General features: G+C 39.6%; 1 protein-coding gene across 1 annotated transcript in view; it reads left to right on the top strand.

The window, feature by feature from the left end:
- adck1 (aarF domain containing kinase 1) overlaps positions 1-14,350 on the top strand; it is a 202,791-nt gene that overhangs the window by 73,533 nt on the left and 114,908 nt on the right. Inside the window, exon 3 of the mRNA XM_063007546.1 lies at positions 4,551-4,754. Coding sequence (XP_062863616.1) covers positions 4,551-4,754 — 204 coding nt within the window. The remainder of the gene's footprint in view (positions 1-4,550; positions 4,755-14,350) is intronic.

The raw sequence follows: 14,350 nt of genomic DNA, 5'->3' as shown, positions 1-14,350 counted from the left end.
ATTAAAAAAATTAGTGCCATTAACGCAAATTCTAGTTCATGTTGACACTTGACTGGTAGAACAAACGTTTTAATGTCGGACTTGCCACCGTTTTTCATTTGCGGTTTGTTAACATAATGTAACCGATCGTGGTAGTGATGCACTTGCATAATAAAGAAATAAATACACGCTATATTCACAAGTTGTCGGGAGCAGAACACTTTATTACACTTAATTAACTTCTTCTTCTGTACCGAATACCGGAAAGCTGAGTCGAGCACGTTAGTTCATGAACTATGGAAGCCCCAAAGGGTCAAAACACACTCACTTCGTGTAGAAACGTCCATCAAACCATCGTCACGATACAACCACAGACAAGTCTGATACAATAACTACGCCTTATCCCACCTAAAGCACCGCTGATCTACAATGTTTGCTGATGGAGAAATTCTAACCTACAATCTGACATTTACTGCCTAGTATGTGAGTGAATAAAACTCCCTTACAGTTTTCTCTTGTCCCAGCAGTTTTTAACATCAGTACATTTAGCATAAAATGTGTTCACCATTTTAATTGTAACATTTCACTTAAAAATCCTTGTTTTCTATAACATTTACACAGATTTTTTTTAATGCGATTAATCGCGATTAACTATATGAAATTCTGAGATTAATCGCGATTAAAAATTTTAATCGTTTGACAGCCCTAATATATATATATATATATATATATACAGTGTATCACAAAAGTGAGTACACCCCTCACATTTCTGCAAATATTTCATTATATCTTTTCATGGGACAACACTATAGACATGAAACTTGGATATAACTTAGAGTAGTCAGTGTACAACTTGTATAGCAGTGTAGATTTACTGTCTTCTGAAAATAACTCAACACACAGCCATTAATGTCTAAATAGCTGGCAACATAAGTGAGTACACCCCACAGTGAACATGTCCAAATTGTGCCCAAATGTGTCGTTGTCCCTCCCTGGTGTCATGTGTCAAGGTCCCAGGTGTAAATGGGGAGCAGGGCTGTTAAATTTGGTGTTTTGGGTACAATTCTCTCATACTGGCCACTGGATATTCAACATGGCACCTCATGGCAAAGAACTCTCTGAGGATGTGAGAAATAGAATTGTTGCTCTCCACAAAGATGGCCTGGGCTATAAGAAGATTGCTAACACCCTGAAACTGAGCTACAGCATGGTGGCCAAGGTCATACAGCGGTTTTCCAGGACAGGTTCCACTCGGAACAGGCTTCGCCAGGGTCGACCAAAGAAGTTGAGTCCACGTGTTCGGCGTCATATCCAGAGGTTTGCTTTAAAAATAGACACATGAGTGCTGCCAGCATTGCTGCAGAGGTTGAAGACGTGGGAGGTCAGCCTGTCAGTGCTCAGACCATACGCCGCACACTGCATCAACTCGGTCTGCATGGTCGTCATCCCAGAAGGAAGCTGACGCACAAGAAAGCCCGCAAACAGTTTGCTGAAGACAAGCAGTCCAAGAACATGGATTACTGGAATGCCCTGTGGTCTGACGAGACCAAGATAAACTTGTTTGGCTCAGATGGTGTCCAGCATGTGTGGCGGCGCCCTGGTGAGAAGTACCAAGACAACTGTATCTTGCCTACAGTCAAGCATGGTGGTGGTAGCATCATGGTCTTGGGCTGCATGAGTGTTGCTGGCACTGGGGAGCTGCAGTTCATTGAGGGAAACATGAATTCCAACATGTACTGTGACATTCTGAAACAGAGCATGATCCCCTCCCTTCGAAAACTGGGCCTCATGGCAGTTTTCCAACAGGATAACGACCCCAAACACAACCTCCAAGATGACAACTGCCTTGCTGAGGAAGCTGAAGGTAAAGGTGATGGACTAAACCACATTGAGCACCTGTGGCACATCCTCAAGTGGAAGGTGGAGGAGTTCAAGGTGTCTAACATCCACCAGCTCCGTGATGTCATCATGGAGGAGTGGAAGAGGATTCCAGTAGCAACCTGTGCAGCTCTGGTGAATTCCATGCCCAGGAGGGTTAAGGCAGTGCTGGATAATAATGGTGGTCACACAAAATATTGACACTTTGGGCACAATTTGGACATGTTCACTGTGGGGTGTACTCACTTATGTTGCCAGCCATTTAGACATTAATGGCTGTGTGTTGAGTTATTTTCAGAAGACAGTAAATTTACACTGCTATACAAGTTGTACACTGACTACTCTAAGTTATATCCAAGTTTCATGTCTATAGTGTGAAAAGATGAAAAGATATAATAAAATATTTGCAGAAATGTGAGGGGTGTACTTACTTTTGTGATACACTGTATATATATATATATATATATATATATATATATATTTGTGTATATATATATATATATATATATATATATATATATATTTGTGTATATATATATATATATATATATATATATATATATATATATATATATATATATATATATATATATTTGTATATATACAGTGTATCACAAAAGTGAGTACACCCCTCACATTTCTGCAGATATTTAAGTATATCTTTTCATGGGACAACACTGACAAAATGACACTTTGACACAATGAAAAGTAGTCTGTGTGCAGCTTATATAACAGTGTAAATTTATTCTTCCCTCAAAATAACTCAATATACAGCCATTAATGTCTAAACCACCGGCAACAAAAGTGAGTACACCCCTAAGAGACTACACCCCTAAATGTCCAAATTGAGCACTGCTTGTCATTTTCCCTCCAAAATGTCATGTGATTTGTTAGTGTTACTAGGTCTCAGGTGTGCATAGGGAGCAGGTGTGTTCAATTTAGTAGTACAGCTCTCACACTCTCTCATACTGGTCACTGAAAGTTCCAACATGGCACCTCATGGCAAAGAACTCTCTGAGGATCTTAAAAGACAAATTGTTGCGCTACATGAAGATGGCCAAGGCTACAAGAAGATTGCCAACACCCTGAAACCGAGCTGCAGCACAGTGGCCAAGATCATCCAGCGTTTTAAAAGAGCAGGGTCCACTCAGAACAGACCTCACGTTGGTCGTCCAAAGAAGCTGAGTGCACGTGCTCAGCGTCACATCCAACTGCTGTCTTTGAAAGATAGGCGCAGGAGTGCTGTCAGCATTGCTGCAGAGATTGAAAAGGTGGGGGGTCAGCCTGTCAGTGCTCAGACCATACGCCGCACACTACATCAAATTGGTCTGCATGGCTGTCACCCCAGAAGGAAGCCTCTTCTGAAGTCTCTACACAAGAAAGCCCGCAAACAGTTTGCTGAAGACATGTCAACAAAGGACATGGATTACTGGAACCATGTCCTATGGTCTGATGAGACCAAGATTAATTTGTTTGGTTCAGATGGTCTCAAGCATGTGTGGCGGCAATCAGGTGAGGAGTACAAAGATAAGTGTGTCATGCCTACAGTCAAGCATGGTGGTGGGAATGCCATGGTCTGGGGCTGCATGAGTGCAGCAGGTGTTGGGGAGTTACATTTCATTGAGGGACACATGAACTCCAATATGTACTGTGAGATACTGAAGCAGAGCATGATCCCCTCCCTCCGGAAACTGGGTCGCAGGGCAGTGTTCCAGCATGATAATGACCCCAAACACACCTCTAAGACGACCACTGCTTTATTGAAGAGGCTGAGGGTAAAGGTGATGGACTGGCCAAGCATGTCTCCAGACCTAAACCCAATAGAACATCTTTGGGGCATCCTCAAGCGGAAGGTGGAGGAGCGCAAAGTCTCGAATATCCGCCAGCTCCGTGATGTCGTCATGGAGGAGTGGAAAAGCATTCCAGTGGCAACCTGTGAAGCTCTGGTAAACTCCATGCCCAGGAAAGTTAAGGCAGTTCTGGGAAATAATGGTGGCCACACAAAATATTGACACTTTAGGAACTTTCACTAAGGGGTGTACTCACTTTTGTTGCCGGTGGTTTAGACATTAATGGCTGTATATTGAGTTATTTTGAGGGAAGAATAAATTTACACTGTTATATAAGCTGCACACAGACTACTTTTCATTGTGTCAAAGTGTCATTTTGTCAGTGTTGTCCCATGAAAAGATATACTTAAATATCTGCAGAAATGTGAGGGGTGTACTCACTTTTGTGATACACTGTATTTGTTTTCACCCTTTTATTTTTGAGGTGCAGTTGTGTGGTGAGGGTACAAACTGTTTTAATATTGAACAACACACACCAAGAACAACCATAATTAACATGATGTACTTTCCAGTTCGGGTTGCCAGATTTCCATGCAAGTTTAGGTTTTATTTCCATGCGACTAATTCATTTAAAGATAATAAGGATTCTTATATTAGGGTTGGAAGCAGATAGACAGTTCTAAACAGTTCATACACCCCATACATCATGTTCATGATTTATTTATTTATAGTTATTTTACATATGATTGCCTCTTACAAACTGATTAATAAATAGGATTTAAAATGTAGGACTGAGGGGAATTTAACTAAATTAAACATTACTGTACAGATTGTCGCTCTGTAGTGGCATGATTTACACTGACCCATCCGTGTGTGTGTGTGTGTGTGTGTGTTATGGTGCAGGTCCATAAACGCTCAGCGGAGAGACTCAAGGACCTGTGCTGTGCCAACAGAGGGACCTTTATTAAAGTGGGGCAGCACCTGGGTGCTCTCGAATACCTCCTGCCTGAGGAGTACACCAGCACGCTGAAGATCCTGCACAGCCGAGCTCCTGCCAGTACCATGTCCGAGATCCAGCAGGTCATCAGAGAAGATCTGGGAAAAGAGGTCAGTTCATCACCAGTTCATCATCATCTCCTCCAGATGTTCAAAAATCATCAGAGTTTAAATCTACGTGTGGTAAATGTTCCTCCAGCGGACCTGAAGTGTGAAGCTCACTAAAACTAAACAAATTATGCTAAGGTAGATATAAAATTGTAAATATAATCATTCATAATTATTATTTAAAATCATTATTTAAATTATTATACATAATAATAATGATTGTGTATAGTAATAATAACCCATATAATAATAATAACAATAACAATAATAATAGTAATAATAGTAATAATAATAATATTAATAATAATTGTGTATAATAATAATAATAATAATAATTGTGTATAATAATAATAATAACCTATATAAAAATAATAATAATAATAATAATAATGATTGTGTAAAAAAAAAAAAATAATAATAATGATTGTGTATAATAATAACCCATATAATAATAATAATAATAATAATAATAATAATTGTGTATAATAATAATAATAATAATAATTGTGTATAATAATAATAATAATAATAATAATAATAACCCATATAATAATAATAATAATAATAATTACCCATATAATATAATAATAATATAATAATAATAAAATAGTATATAATAATATAATAATAATATTAATATTAATAATAATAATAATAATAATGTTATTATTATTATTATTATTAACATTAATATTATTATTATTATGCAATAATAATAATAATAATAATATTAATAACATTATCTTCTGTTAACATAACGTCTTCTGTTCTGCTGCCCCTCGCCTTTGGAATGCCCTCTCTGACCATTTGAGGGCACCACAGACGATTGGGACTTTTAAGAAGACACTCAAAACCTTTTTTTTTTGCAGAACTTATGAATAATTTTAAATTTATGTAGTGATTTGCGGCTATTTTATTTATTTATTTATTTATTTATTTATTTATTTATTTATTTATTTATTTATTTATTCATTAATTATTTGTAGTGATGTCCTTTATCTTATGACACTTTAAGATTTGTACACAAATGTAAAGTGCGTTATAAATTAAATGTATTATTATTATTATTATTATGCAATAAAAATGTAAATATACTATTTAATACTACAACAATACTTATATATAAAGATATACTAATAGCTATGTTTAAAAGGGTAAGAAATAATGCTTTTTAAACACAATATTGGTTTTATTATAGTAAATACAATACTATTATTACTAATATTTAATACTGGTTATTGTTTAAAGCAATAAATTGATAATAAATAAATGCAATATTAATTGTTAACTGAATTTTGATTCATAAATGAATCAATTATATAATAATAAAAAAAATATACACAAATAATTAAATTTTATAGTAATTCAGACATATGTTTCTAAACGACTTTTTTTCTCAATAATATTAACAAAACATAAAAATGATTTGAAGTGTCATTTTTAGTTAATAATAAAATATCTTTGTAATGTTATTAACGTATTATTTGATAATATCCTCATTTAAAGAATACATAATGTATTAAACGTAATGTTATTAATGTGTTCATTTAAATATTTTAATACATACTTATTATTATTATTATTATTAATTGCAGTAGTAAAAGTAGATGTAATATTAATACTTTTTTTTATTATACTTTATTTATTATTATAATTATATTGTAATAGTAATGCTATAATGTTTTTTTTACTATAATGTTCTTTTTTATTCACACAGGGTATTTTAGTGTTAGGGTCAGTAAAAGTAACAGAAGTAATAAACTGTACTATAAGTATTTTTGTCTGTCACCTCTGAGCTATGAAGAGTCAGATTAAAGGTGCTTGTAGGTCTGTGATGGTGCTCATGGCCTGGATTAACAGAGGAAATGCTATTGGGGAGGAACTGAAGGGGGGGTGTTAGTGAATGAAGGGCGGAGGCTTCTTTTGTCCTCTTCTGTCAGCACTTTTGTTTTCCTTGTCAGCGTGCTCAGTGAAAGCGCTCTGCCTCGAGATGTTTTGACAGGCTTTTAAACTCGGCCTCATTGCTCTTGGTGAAGGTAATTGTTCTGCTTTCATGATGACACTTTTGGGTCCCCCGGCACCTCCTGACTGCTGCTGTACGTGTTTGTCCCTGCTGTCTAACACCCTTGTTACTATTCACATTTCCTTTTCAGATACAAATCGTACCCAGGGACGCAACCCATGACCTTCACACATACTTGAAGGTCACATCTTGTTTTTAGAGTTTTGGTGTCCTGCTTATATATATATATATATATATACAGTGCTGGCCAAAAGTATTGGCACCCCTGCAATTCTGTCAGATAATACTCAATTTCTTCCAGAAAATGATTGCAATTACAAATGCTTTGATATTAAAATGTTCATTTAATTTGTCTTCAATGGAAAACCACAAAAAGAATTGTCAAAAAGCCAAATTGGATATAATTCCACACCAAACATAAAAAAGGGGGTGGACAAAAGTATTGGCACCCTTTGAAAAATCATGTGATGCTTCTCTAATTTGTGTAATTAACAGCACCTGTTACTTACCTGTGGCACATAACAGGTGGTGGCAATAACTAAATCACACTTGCAGCCAGTTAAAATGGATTAAAGTTGACTCAACCTCTGTCCTGTGTCCTTGTGTGTACCACATTGAGCATGGAGAAAAGAAAGAAGACCAAAGAACTGTCTGAGGACTTGAGAAGCAAAATTGTGAGGAAGCATGGGCAATCTCAAGGCTACAAGTCCATCTCCAAAGACCTGAATGTTCCTGTGTCTACCGTGCGCAGTGTCATCAAGAAGTTTAAAGCCCATGGCACTGTGGCTAACCTCCCTAGATGTGGACGGAAAAGAAAAATTGACGAGAGATTTCAACGAAAGATTGTGCGGATGGTGGATAAAGAACCTCGACTAACATCCAAACAAGTTCAAGCTGCCCTGCAGTCCGAGGGTACAACAGTGTCAACCCGTACTATCCGTCGGCGTCTGAATGAAAAGGGACTCTATGGTAGGATACCCAGGAAGACCCCACTTCTGACCCAGAGACATAAAAAAGCCAGGCTGGAGTTTGCCAAAACTTACCTGAGAAAGCCAAAAACGTTTTGGAAGAATGTTCTCTGGTCAGATGAGACAAAAGTAGAGCTTTTTGGGAAAAGGCATCAACATAGAGTTTACAGGAAAAAAAACGAGGCCTTCAAAGAAAAGAACACGGTCCCTACAGTCAAACATGGCGGAGGTTCCCTGATGTTTTGGGGTTGCTTTGCTGCCTCTGGCACTGGACTGCTTGACCGTGTGCATGGCATTATGAAGTCTGAAGACTACCAACAAATTTTGCCGCATAATGTAGGGCCCAGTGTGAGAAAGCTGGGTCTCCCTCAGAGGTCATGGGTCTTCCAGCAGGACAATGACCCAAAACACACTTCAAAAAGCACTAGAAAATGGTTTGAGAGAAAGCACTGGAGACTTCTAAAGTGGCCAGCAATGAGTCCAGACCTGAATCCCATAGAACACCTGTGGAGAGATCTCAAAATGGCAGTTTGGAGAAGGCACCCTTCAAATCTCAGGGACCTGGAGCAGTTTGCCAAAGAAGAATGGTCTAAAATTCCAGCAGGGCATTGTAAGACACTCATTGATGGTTACCGGAAGCGGTTGTTCGCAGTTATTTTGTCTAAAGGTTGTGCTACCAAGTATTAGGCTGAGGGTGCCAATACTTTTGTCCGGCCCATTTTTGGAGTTTTGTGTAAAATGATAATTGATTTGACTTTTTTTTCATTCTCTTTTGTGTTTTTTCATTGCAAGCAAAATAAATGAAGATATTAATACCAAAGCATTTGTGATTGCAATCATTTTCTGGAAGAAATTGAGTATTATCTGACAGAATTGCAGGGGTGCCAATACTTTTGGCCAGCACTGTATATATATACACACACACACACACACACACACACACTTTCAGCTGTTTATATTTATTAGGTTTTGATTGAAGTTATTATTGCTGAAGTCCCTCAGTCTTTGATGTGGAGAAACTTCTTTAGTCTGCACTGACCTTAATGCAGTTGAACACACAGACAGGCCACAACCTTCCCATCCCCGAGCAAAAAAAAAAAGTCTGGTCCCAAATATCCCATTCGACTATGCAGAAATTCAACAACCAAATGCCATTTTACCCAACAGAGTTGCAAAGCTAAAATGTGCACGCCTGCTGTAAGGTGCATCCCCTGTCGATAGTGCACTTATTTTTTAACAAGCATGATTCAGATATTTTGCCCCCTTGCCCCAAACTGAAGGTTGGACTCGGCTAAGCTTTTCATATTACATGATGTTGTCAAGAGTGGCTCTAAAAAAACAGATGCATCTGGCTTAGCATGTTTAGCTGTGATGAAGTGCATTACATGAAACACATTTGTGGCATTTAGCAAAGACCTTCATCCAAAGCAACTTACAATTGTGACCAAATACATTCTGAACACTTGGAAAATGAGGACCTTGTTCAGGGGCCCAACAGTGGCAACCTGGCAGCAGCAGGGCTTACACCAGGGACCATCCAAACCCATTGCCGAAATACGGTTCCAATTTTGTGCCGGAAGTTTGAGGACACCTATTTCCTTTCCCAGCATGACTTGGCCACTGTGCAGAAAGCAAAGTCCACTAGGCAGTTGTAGTCTAGCATTTAAAGTACTGGACTAGTAATTGAAAGGTTGCTGGATCAAGCCCCACCACTGTCAGATTGCCACTGTTGTGCCCTTGAGCAAGACCCTTCACCCTCAAGGGCCCAACAGTGGCAACCTGGCAGCAGTAGGGCTTAAACCATGGACCTCCTGATTACTAGTCCTGTTTTTTAACCACTGAACTACTACTACCATATTGGAACTACTAGTTACTGACTTTGGTTAAAATAGTCGTTATAAATACCAGTTTAGTTCCCGTTTTCATTTCTTTCATGTCATGGTTGAACTTTGCTACCAGGTTAAAAATGCTTCATTTATTAAAATAATAAAACCCGAAGCCTTGTTGACATTAAACCGAGAGATGTGTTTAATATTTGAATGTGATGCTATAAGCATGTTGATTAAGCATCAACATCACTTTTTGTCTCGAGGCTGGACTACTGCGACTCCCTTCTGGCAGGTGCTCCCATGTCCACTATTAAACCCCTGATACAAACCAACTGATACAAAATTCAGCTGCTGGCCTGGTATTTAACCAGCCCAAATTTCCACATAGCCCCACTGCTGCCACATTATCCCACTGCTGCCTCACACCAATACTACATTCTCTTCATTGGCTTCTTGTAGCTGCACGAATTCAGTTCAAAAGAATGACGCTTGACTACAAAGAACTCATTAAACCCAGTTCGGAACCACACAACCTTTGAGCCACAAGTCTTACTTGTCTAGATCCACCTCTCAGAACTAGAGGAAGACGGGCATTAAGGCTTTTCTCTGTACCAGCACCCAAGTGGTGGAATGAACCTTCCCTGTCTGTTCGAACATCAGAGTCTTTCACTATCTTCAAAAGCCGATTAAAGACCTTCATCACCTCTTTACTAAGCACTTCAATTGAAGTACTTTTGTTCTTACGGGGTTCTAGCAGATTTGTATCATTGGACTGTTGTGTACTTGGACTAGAGTACAGAAATGTTTAGTGTGGAAGCTCTTCTGTAAGTTGCTCTGGATAAGAGAATCTGCTAAATGCCGAAAATGTAAATGTAAAATGTAAATGTAAAATGTAAATGATCAGTTTTTGGTTGAAAGAATTTGACGATTTTACTTCCCCAGTTATTACCATTATTATTTACATTAGTTTACAGCCTCAGCCAATCAAAGCATCTTTCAGGACACCTATGAGGCCCAAAATTATTTGTATCACCCCTGTCCAGTTACACCTTTCACCTTATGCCTTAGAAATGTTAATATTAGTTAGAAAAACTCTGAGTTTGAATTCTCGTTTCTTTAAAACGACCTTGAATGACACGCTGTAACCACTCATGCTTGCTTTTGGATAGCCGTTACGGCGCAGTGGTACCCCGTCTGACCTTGTGATTACTGCACCACGTCTGTGAGATGATCTCACTTTTATTATTGTAATTATTATATCTCAGATTCTTCCCTCCTCTCATCTCATCCCTTTTCTATCTCTCTAACACACACTGGGTTGCTGGCGGGCGACGCCAGCTCTGTTCCATCTCTGGCTGCAGCGTTACATAATCCAGCCCGGTCGCGACTGGTTTCTGAAGGTTTTTTCGGGCTGTTTTTTTTGTTCGCCGTGTGTGCGTGTGATGAAAGGAAAGGCATTTTCAGGATTGGCGCTGTGGGTCGAGAAGGCGAGATGGACTCGTCACGGCTCGTTGAGCTCAGCACAGCCGGAGAATAATCCGTCTGTCTGGGTGTCACAATAAGAGTCCTCGCTTTTCCCGTTCTCTCTGTTTTCATCTGGATTTTCTCATTTGCACTCCAGGTGTCTTGTTTTTGTATTCGTGTGACTTTTTGCTGTCCTGACGTTCCTGCTTCCGGCTCTCTGTGTGTGCTGTTTTTCGAGCAGAGAATTCGTTTATGGTGTTGAGGGCAGGATGCACAGAGGGCAGTGTTGCCACCGCAGCTTTCTGAGAGAGTCTCCTCCACGCTGCTGTAATCTACAACACGCTGCGTCTCACTTCATTTTTATTTATGAGCGCTGGCATGGTCACACAAAAGCTATAGACCAAGCTGGATCCATTTAGATAAGGAATTATGGATATCACTGGAATAGGGGTAGGAAGGAAATGGAACTGCACATTCATGACTTTAAAACATGTGAACTGGGTGGGGGGTTGGGCGGGTCAGTCGTACATGTGGAAGAGTTTTGAGTTTATTTAAAATAGATCTTTTTTTCAAACCCATTGCCTAATAATATGGTAAGTTTGAGGACACCTATTTCCTTTCCCAGCATGACTTGGCCGCTGTGCACAAAGCGAAGTCCACTAGGCAGTTGTAGTCTAGCATTTAAGGTACTGGACTAATTGAAAGGTTGCTGGTCCAAACCACACCACTGCCAGATTGCCACTGTCGTGCCCCTGAGCAAGGCCCTTAACCCTCAAAAAAGCATCTGCTAAATCCCAAAAAATTTAAATGTTAAGATGACATTTGATGAGTTCCTTTGAAGGAACACCAGTGGCAGCTCAACACCTTTGGGATAAATTGGAACATTGATTGTGAGCAAAGCTCCAACAAAGCCCAACATACACTCTCCAAAGTCTTGTAGCAGGTCTTCACTGAAGAGTGGAGCCTGTTAAAGTCTCTTGGCGACTCAGACAGCAAAACATAACAATTAAGCTCTATGCTGTTTGATGGCTTTGCTGATGAAGCCATGTGGGATCACTATTATTTCATTTTTATCAACAGCTCTGTCCTGGTCAGGCAGGGTTCCACCAGGAAACACTAGGTGCATGGCAGGAACACAGTGGACAGATGCCAGTTTATTGCAGGGTTTTGGCCTTAGCCCGCCCCCCTTCATCCCCCCAACAATTCCAATCATGTCTGTGTGGAAGTCCGGCTGACAGATAGCGCTGCTGAGATACAAACCTGGTTCTTAGAGATGCTGGGATGGAGTAATAGTGATCACTTTTGTGATATTTAAACTTAAGACAAGCCTTGGGACTTTATTTTGTTTTTTAGACGCCAACTATATTAGCAGAACAGCAGCAATTTAGGGAAGGTCCTTTCCTGTTCCAGCATGACTGTCCCCCTTTGCATAAAACAAGTCCTATAAGGCAGTTGTAGCCTAGCGGTTAAGGTACTGTACTACTAGTAATCAAAAGATTGCTTGTTCAAGCCCCACCACTGCCATGTTGCCCCTGTTGAGCCCATGAGCAAGGTCCTTAACCCTCAATCGCTTAAACAATATACTGTCAAGCTTCAAGATGGTTGTGGATTAGGAGGGACAAACCGTGGGCTATTGCTACTTGGACACAGGCTGGGAATTGATGACTCCCGGTCGGGTCGCCTGGGCGAAGGTTTCTGTAGTTGAAAGACCCGAAACACCCCATGACCCCAGGTACTATCACTGATGATCATCTTTTGACTGAATGGGCACAAATTCCCACGAGCATACTTTAAAGTCTTGTGAGAGGCCTTTTCAGAAGAGTGGCTGTTCTAGCTGAAAAGATCACATAGAGGTCACTCTGTTTTTGTTTGTTTGTTTATTAGGATTTTAACATGTTTTACACTTTTTGGTTACGTTCATGACAGGAACGGTAGTTACTCATTCCACAAGATTCATCAGTTCACAAGGTTATATCAAACACAGTTGGACAATTTTGTGTCTCCAGTTCACCTCACTTGCACGCCTTTGAACTGTGGAAACCAGAGCACCCGGAGGAAACCCACGCAGTTACAAGGAGAACATGCAAACTTCACACAGAAAGGACCTGGACCGCCCCACCTGGGGATTGAACCCAGGACCTTCTTGCTGTGAGGCGACAGTGCTACCCACTTAGCCACCGTGCTGCCCCACTCTATTTTAATATCATTCGTTTTTGAATTGGGATGTCTAACAAGCTGGTCAGGTGTCCAAATACTTTTGGCTATAAAAAGCTATGTGGCAGCAAAAGCGTCTGCTAAATGCTGTAAATGTAAAATTGTGTTTTTAAGCTTTGGCATTACGCAGCTTTTCTGTTAATACAAAACAGCACAGCGTGGCTGTTTCTCTTCAACTCTGCCTAATTAAAATTGATGCTTTATCATGATTGTCTGGCAACTTTTGCCTTTGACGTCCATTCTTAACTCCTCCATTGTGTGACAAATGTGTCTCGTCCCAAATACAGAGGGAGTAATTTGAAGGAGAATGCAGCAGTGCTGCTCTGATTACATACTGCATTGTACGTATGGACTGTTTTTGTCTCTCCTCTCATATCAGAGCAGCAATTACAGACAGACTCATTCTGTACAGATTACGAGAACATTCGGCGCTGTGGCTTTACTTTATATACGCCGCCGAAGCTTCAGACGCAGAATCACCAGAGGGCCGGTTTATGCTTTTCTTAAATAGCTTTCTGAAGGCTTTAGATTGACAGGCAGGGGTTTGATTGAGGGCGAGAAGATTGTCTTTGTGTCTGTGTTCACATGTATGCATTTAGCATTTTGTCTAGACTTATACAGATAAATGTAGCATTTAATCATTTTATCATTTATCTTAACTGTTAGTAGTACATTAACAGTTTTGTTGTTACTTATATAGTGTTATTTAATGTAAAATTCTTTATCAGGGGGGCATATGTAAAAGAAATTTCTTTGGGTGAGTGCGGTGTTCACCAAAAGAACAGTACAGGCATACACCGACTGGGCATAACATTATGATCACTGACAGGTGAAGTGAATAACACTGATTATCTCTTCATCACGGCACCTGTTAGTGGGGGGGATATATTAGGCAGCAAGTGAACATTTTATCCTCAAAGTTGATGTTAGAAGCAGGTAAAAGGGGCAAGCATGAGGATTTGAGCGAGTCTGACAAGGGCCAAATTGTGATGGCTAGACGACCGGGTCGGAGCATCTCCAACACTGCAGCTCTTGTGGGGTGTTCCCGGTCTGCAGTGGTCAGTATCTATCAAAAGTGGTCCAAGGAAATTCCCCAGATTT

The sequence above is a fragment of the Trichomycterus rosablanca genome, chromosome 13 (genome assembly GCF_030014385.1).
Source record: "Trichomycterus rosablanca isolate fTriRos1 chromosome 13, fTriRos1.hap1, whole genome shotgun sequence".
Taxonomy (NCBI): Eukaryota; Metazoa; Chordata; class Actinopteri; order Siluriformes; family Trichomycteridae; genus Trichomycterus; species Trichomycterus rosablanca.
The sequence above is the reverse complement of the archived record's forward strand: the minus strand, read 5'-3'. Positions and strand labels throughout refer to the sequence as shown.